Consider the following 7,837-nt stretch of genomic DNA (forward strand, 5'->3'; position numbering starts at 1 on the left):
ATAGCTAAGGAGAAATTTTTAGGTTGCTGTCATTCAGAAGATATTTAATTTTCAAGATGGGGGAAGCTATAACTTTTCAGAAAACCCGAGAAATTATATTTTGGCTATTTTTTTTTCTTTTTTACTTCTGACATTGAGACTCCTAATGAATTGTGTGTCAGTTCTTTTAAAGTCCTTAATAGTTTTAAGTGTGGAAAAGTAGGGGGAAGGCAACTGAGATAGGAACACATCGGCAGTGATATTGCAATGAATATCATGTATCTTTATGCCAGATTGGCTGGTAACACACATTATGTTATTACAAAATGAGTTAGAGCAAAAGTAATGCTGAAAGCGAATGCGTTCATAACTATTTGTCTTCTTTCTCTGTTGAGCATTGACACAAATAAAATATATTAGAGTTTTTTATGGCCTTGTTTTAAGTTCTAGGAACTACATGTTGAGTTCAGCAGAGAGGTTTCTTTGTTTACCATAGAACAAGCTTCTCTTAAAAAGCAGCCACCACTGCTCACCCCAGCCCCCCAAAAAAACCCAACCAAACAAACACCTCCCCTAAAACAACAAGCAAACCCAAAAACTTAGAGGAGAAAAGTCAGCTGGATAATGTTGGGTCCTTTCTCTTTAGCCATAACTTTTGTGTCAAGGTGATTTCCTTCCCACAAACTCTTGGGGTTGCTCAAGTGAAGTAACGGATCTGTTAACAGTCCATATGGGAGTGAGGATCTGCCCCTTTCTATCTATGCTCGTGTCGATGCCTTGTTCAGTACTTGAGTAGAAACACAGGTCTTCTAGAAGATCCTCAAAACTTCAGTGATACATTCATGTATGTGAAATCATAATTGGAGGAGGACGATTTTCAATGTGCTGGCAAGGAGAGATTTGACAATGATTATTAAACGAGTGGAAAAGGACTCTACATCTCATAAGTTCCATATTAGTGTTTTTTTTTCCTCTAATCCATGCATTTTTCTAGTGAGGCAGGCGTTATTTTTCTCCAACTGAATCATTTTTTTCAGCACATGAGAATGTGCAACTTTTAATCCTTCAAGACTGGGAAAGTCTGTTCATGCAGACATCTTTTCTGGGCCTGTTAGTTAAAGCAAAAAATTTTAAAAATGCCATTTTTTTTTTTCCTCTCCCTAGACTGTTTATACCATGGCTCAGTTTCCATTTCCACAACTGGCAGAATTAAGGGAGAAATACACGTACAACATTACTCCTTTCCCTGCAACAGTAAAATCAAGTTCACTTTCAGGGTAAGTTTGAAATGCACTGCTTATGGCATATAGGGCTATTGTTCACCCTTCACAGATGGTGAAAAGGCAGGTGACATCCTCCCTTGTATGCTCCTAAAGAAGATAAAGATGTTTGGTAATGGTCATATTTAAGAATGTCTCTTTCTTGTTTCTCTTATGTTCTCATTTGACAGAAGGCTAGGCAGAACCAGAGACAGTGATGAGGAGAATGACCTAGATGATGAAGACTCAATTGCCAATGCAATTGGCTGTCTTGGACCATTAAGTGGGTTTTTGGCACCAGAGCTCCAAAAATACCAGAAACAGATGAAAGGTAAAAGTGCTTTTGCTCATTTTGGAAACTGTAGTTAAATCTGCGTGACCTTGCAGAAATCATCTGTACCTTCCTCTGTGGAAGCTGCTATGAAAATTGTATTTTATATTCAAATAGCAATTACAGCAGGTACCAAATGACTTGCTCTGCTGTCCGTGAAAATGCCTTCAAAGCCAAGTTTGAAGGCTGTATGTGTACAATAAATGATAGTGTGGCTTAAGGATTTGACTACAGTAATGACTAAAAAAACAGCCCCATAGTTTTGACCACCCACAAAAAAAAAAAAAAAAAAAAGGCAGCACATGGGTGGAAAATTGTCCACCCTAAATCCATGCTTTTTTTTCAAGAAAGCTGTTGTCTAGTCAGCATTTTCTGAAGAGTGAACATGGAATAAGTAATCTTGACCTTTATTAACATATGCATGGCTAATATTGGAACCTGTCAGCACTGAATAAATTCTACAGGTCATTTCATTGCCCTCTTGACCAAGCCTTCATATTGTTTTATGTTTGGGGTATATATTATTTTTTAAATTTTTTAAAATTTGGTATGGTTTAGAGTGTTCTGATAAAATGTCACTATTTTCAAATTACTCCACATTGAAATCAAATTTCTGTGCAAGCTCTACAAGCAGAACAAAATTCTGACTCATATAAGAAAAGCAGATAATTTGTTAAATTGCAGCAGCATCCTTTGTAAAATGGTACTGGATCAACAGTGATTTTATAATATCCTAGGAGAGGTTAGAGTTATTTATCCCCAGTGCCTCCCCTTCCTGCCCCTAAACCCAGACTGATGTAGCAGTTGGTGTTATCTGATTAAACGTCACCAATCTCTTGGTTTTGCTGACACCTAGAAGCTGCAATTTTCCTCGTGATTGCTGTGATGTTTTGTTTCTCCCTTCCTGAGGGACTGTAAGTCTCTACCTGCTGCTTTAAGCTAGCACTTAGAACATCAAACTGCTGTTGTAAACTAAGCCAAAGACAAACAATCATCCCTTGAAAAAGAATTATCCCCTTGACCCCAGAGTGCCAGTTTGGTGTTATATCAGAAGCAGTTGTGAAAATAAATTTTACTGCTGCTGTGGATCAGAGACCCTCTCAAGTTGCCTGATCCTCAGCTGCTCTGTGCCTATCCCTTTAGTTGCTACTAGCAGCCTTCTCCCTGTGGTGCTGTAACTCTTTCTTGATGCTGCTTGCTGGTATCACTGGGTCATTTGTTTAATCTCATGCCTGCTTGACTGTAGTGCATTTTATAACTCACATTGTTAACCTCCTCTTTGACCAACTGAGTGTCTTTACCAATCAGTTTCTGGATTACTTTAGGGATGGCTCAATGTGCTTTTGGGTAGCTGAAGAAATGTGCTTCTAATTTTGCATTGCTGTTCATTGGCTTTTGTACTCTAAACTCCCCTCAAACCCATGCTATTTTTAAGCAGCAGTTCTAGAAATAAAATACTCCTTATTGTAAATAGTGCAGCTGTGTTAAATGTGCATATTATATTTTTTAAATTAAAGGCTACACTTAAGTAAGGTGATAGTAATCAGGCATAGAGTTCCCTTGTAGATAATCTGCAGAACTCTTGAGCATGCCAATTTACTCCTCATCTCCACTTCATTCCTCCTCTGTGCAGACCAGAGTGAAGAGCAAAGCCTGAGCTGCAGTAACATTGCAGAGCTGAGCCCGGGAGCAGTGGACTCCTGCCGGAGCGAGTATCACGCGGCTTTCAACAGCATGATGATGGAGCGCATGACCACTGACATTAATGCACTGAAAAAGCAATATTCCAGGATAAAGAAGAAGCAGCAACAACAGGTTCACCATGTGTATATCAGAGCAGGTAACACATCAAAACATGCTTCATTTACTGATTTATCGCAAGCTAACTTCATCATAGGAGATGAAGCAAACATCATCCTTTTACATTCAGGCAGACAAAACAAGAGGGACTGGTGGAATGTGTAACACATTAGTAGTAAAGTGGGTACCTATTTGTACAGACAGGTTGTAAATGAGAAGGTGATGTTTTTTCTTCTTTTGTCAGGACCTGAAGATGACGACCCTGGGATTTTTTTAGGTCCCAGGGACCAGCTGAACAATGGTATTTAAAAGTGTCTTTGCTATCTGGGCACATTGTATTGATCTCTCTCTGATTAAAATCTTTATATCTTTGGCATTCTTGGGGTTGACATACTGGTGCACTGGTAAAAGCAAAATGAGATGAGTATACTTCAGACCAAGTGGCAGGTAGATTTCTAGCTGGTCCATATTCCTAACTCCAGGTTCATCTGGGCATGGCAAATGACATAGCTGAAGAATTGGCTTAGATGTTCCATTGTGGCTGAAGGTTTGCCTAGCCACAGTGTCACTGCTGTGAGGACTGAGCTGGACATCAGCCCGTTATGTAGCAACCCACGTTGTGGAGTCTTATTTCTGGCAAACTCAGCAACACGAGGGTCAGCGTAAGCAGCACAGCTGAAGGTTTGAGTGGGTTCACAAGCTCAATACAGCCCACCCCACCCTTTTAGATTGTCTAAACTTATCCTAGCAGCACCATTTGAATACAAAGATCTGAAATCTTTCATTAACATAATTTGTAAGGATTTTTTTATTTTTTTTTAATATTGGCAAAGTATTTGCTCTGAACAAAGACTGTAGCCAGCAGAAACAGTGCAAGCAGTAAAATGTTGATTCCCAAGGACTGCCAACTCCCACCTCTGAAAAAACACAAACCGTTCTAATCTTACTAATCATGATGCGGGGCTGCATTTGTGGTTTAATCAAACTCATCTAATTGCCTAATTCTAAGTCTATGGCTCTGGTTTAGTAAGTGGACCTAAAAGAAAAAAATTGGTGTAGTTTATCCACTAAAGCCTTGTGGAAAGACTTGTTTGACTGAACTCGTATAGGAACTGAATTGCCTCTTATGGTTGGAAGAGAAATGAAGGAGAAAGATCAGAAGCCAGTACTAATTTTAAACTACCAGTTTAACATTCCAAAGGTCGAGAAGCTATTTTTATTGTGATTTATTTTCACTTACCCATGGGTAAGAAGCAGGGAGGGAGGGCAGGAAATCTTTACTATAGAGGTTACAGCTTTGTGTTTGACTCCAAGATATAAGAGGAATTCAGTGATTTTATTTAGTTAAGTAACAATCAATTCTGCAAACCTTTGCTGTACCTCAAAAAAGGCATCAAATTTGGTGGTGGGTCCTTAGAATGTTAATTTGTTTTGTTCTTTAATAATACCGTGTTTCTGTTAAACACTTTCTTTCAGACAAAGGGCCAGTTACCAGCCTCCTTCCTTCTCAGGTAAACCATTCTCCAGTGATAAACCACCTCCTTTTAGGAAAGAAGATGAAATTGAATAACAGGTCTCTCAAAAATGCTGTTATACACATCCCAAGCCATGCTACAGGGAAGATGTCTCCCGTGCCACAAGAAGATCTTAAAACAAAGCTGAACTCTCCGTGGCGCACTCACATACGGGTTCATCGGAAGAATATCGCTAGGGCCAAAGGCCAGCTGGGCTATGGAGATACCATAGGACTAATAGATGAGCAGAGCGAGAGCTGTAAAACAAATAGTCCTGGTGGAAAGGAGGAGACTTCCAAACCTTCTGACTTTGGAGAAAGAGAAGGAAGTGATTTGGATGACAGGACTAGTCAAAAAGCTGACCAGCAGTCGTCTGAGCCAGTCTTTGGAGACAGCAGTACAGACATGTCAGTGGTTCAGCTAAAACTGGAAGCACTGGAACTCACCTCAGATCCCCGAACTGATGCAGAGTCTACATCCCTTCAGTCCAGCCAGCCACGTTTATCAGAGTCCTCTAGTTCATCCAGTGACAGTGGAAACCTGGCTAAATCTCCCCAGCCGGGGAACCCAAAGCCACAAGTCTTCAATCCTTTTCCCAGTGTGAAGCCTCTTCGAAAGTCAGCTACCGCCAGGAATTTGGGGCTGTATGGCCCCACTGAGAGAACACCAACTGTACACTTCCCACAGATGAGCAGAAGTTTCAGTAAGTCCACCAGTGGCAGCAGTGGGACCAGGAAACGATGATTTACTCTACCTGGCACTTTATTTCTGACAGCAACAAAAAAATTGTATTGCCTTTTTTTTTTTTTTTTTTTTAAAAGGTGCGCGTGTATATCTGTGTCCCAAAACAATTCTAAATTAATTCTTTAATTAAGTAATGGGGACAAAAGGGTTACTGGATGTATAAATGTGTGTCTTTGAAAATGGTGCTTCTGTGTTGTTACAGGATAGGTTAGTGAAGGTGCTCTCTGGCACCCTGTTGTCGATTCCAATGGTTCTGTGGCAAAATAAACATTGATTTGCAGTGTGAAGCATACGCTTTATTTAAATCTAACTTGGTCCTAAAATCACCAGCTGCCTTTAACCCCTCAGCCCCTCCCTGGCTGACTCCTGTCTCTTGCAAAGCTCAAAGGACAAATTATCTGGTACAGCAGACGTGTATAACAGCTTTTATGACTGTTGGGCAGCTTTGACTTTAGACCTCGCCGTCGTGCTCTGTGAGTAGCTGGAGAAGCCATGACAATGAGAAGCACAAGCCGCAGTAGCAATCAGAAGTGTCACTTTGTGTCCAACACTCTCGCTTGCCTGCAGGGCCACCTGGCTTCAGACGTTCTCGAGCAGCTTTTTGTGCTTCTCTTCCCACAGCAGGCCTCTGCTGGTACTGGTTTTGGTATAGATGTAGTCATCGAGCATGCGAATAGCAGACCGAAGTCTGTCTGCAGCACCGGTTTGCTCCTTTTCTGATACACGTGTACATGCATTTCCATTACTGCTGCACCGTTGCAAAATTAAGAATTAGGTACAACTATATGTGTGGTTGTATGAATGTTATGGCATATCTTGGCTTTCGTGGATTTAAAAGCTATTACCTAGATTACAGACTAGTAATTAAATCATATTTGCCAACTTAGCAGTAGGTAGGATATATGAGTTTTCCAAAGTAGTTTAGAATTTCAAATGCTATACAGAGAGCAATTAGATACTTAGGGTGCCACTTATCATTAAAAACCAGCCCATCAGCCACTATGTAAGTGGGATGGACCCGTGGGTCTGCCACGAGCTTCCAGGGCTTGGTCCTGGTTTGGTGTGAAAGAGCAATGGCAAAGCAGTAAGCTGAATGTTTCCAAATCAAAAACCAAAGCGGGTGAGTACCGTAAGAAAATTACGTTTATTTTTTCTTCCTCCCTATATTGAACAGGCAGGCAGAGAAACTAAATGTGGGTAATTCAACTTCAGGGTTGCAAAATCAAGCCCTCAAGACTCCAAGAAATTCAGGTGGCTTTTAAAATGTTACAGCTCTGCTGAATTGTACGTGTCTGATTCCAAGCTTCCCAGGACGTGACAGTGCCGTTATTTTAAACCAGAGTAAAAGCAGCGATGATGAATTGGCCCTATTGTGTGTAACATTTTACTTCCTCCTTTTTAAAATTCTTTGTTAGATTTTCAAATTAATATATCATTGTCTATTTATTCACGTATCTCACGACCTATAGGACGTGATACTGGTTTTACTGTATACCGTAACTTATAAGCTGTACAATATACCCTGTTTATTGTTGTGGGGACAGTTTTATTTTGTTGTTGTTTTATACAAGTGTATGCATATGAAATAATATACAAGTATGAACACTATAAATATCAAACAGATGTAGATCAGATCTTGCCCTTGCCTTATTTTCAAGTTGTAGTAGTATTGTCACTAAGGATTATTTATAGCGCTAAGCAAATTGAAAATAATCTGGAATGTAGTCACTGATCATGGACTGTATAAGAATTGTTCCTGCCTTGGTTTAGAAGAAATGGACTTCTCAAAATTTTACTGTGAATCATTCTTCCCAGTTTTTCTTAGCTTCAGTGTATCATTTGGCTGTATACTGAACCAGTAAAAATAAAAGGACTGTCATTCTGCAAAAACTGCTAAAATGTTGCAAGTACGTGCGTGAATTTTCAACACATGAAGATGTGATTAAGCAAAGTTAAATTAACAAGCATTGCACGGATATTGGTCTGGGGAGAGAAATGTCAGTAGAATACTAGTTCTAGCAATTCAGACCTAGTGAGTGATGGGCGAGTATGCTCTGAGGGTCTTGGTCTTGACTTGGACCATCAGGATCAAGGCGAAGGGACGAGAGCAACTCGGTGCATTAGTTTGATGATGTTTGCTGTAGGAAGTTTTCTTTCAGTACTGCTAGATGAGAAAATTGAATGTCGTTTTAGCTGCTCAGTACCTCAAA

At 40.0% G+C, this 7,837-nt stretch overlaps 1 protein-coding gene across 1 annotated transcript; it reads left to right on the forward strand.

Moving 5' to 3' along the window:
- Positions 1-1,143: 1,143 nt before the first annotated feature.
- Positions 1,144-5,627, forward strand: TBC1D30 (TBC1 domain family, member 30; the record flags this gene model as incomplete). The annotated part of the gene is made up of 5 exons (XM_008936902.1): positions 1,144-1,256; positions 1,430-1,569; positions 3,203-3,409; positions 3,614-3,670; positions 4,846-5,627. Coding segments are annotated over 5 exons (1,299 nt in total), but the record flags the coding sequence as incomplete, so codon positions are not given.
- Positions 5,628-7,837: the final 2,210 nt, after the last annotated feature.

This window comes from Merops nubicus, unplaced genomic scaffold, assembly GCF_000691845.1.
Source record: "Merops nubicus isolate BGI_N331 unplaced genomic scaffold, ASM69184v1 scaffold2763, whole genome shotgun sequence".
Lineage (NCBI taxonomy): Eukaryota > Metazoa > Chordata > Aves > Coraciiformes > Meropidae > Merops > Merops nubicus.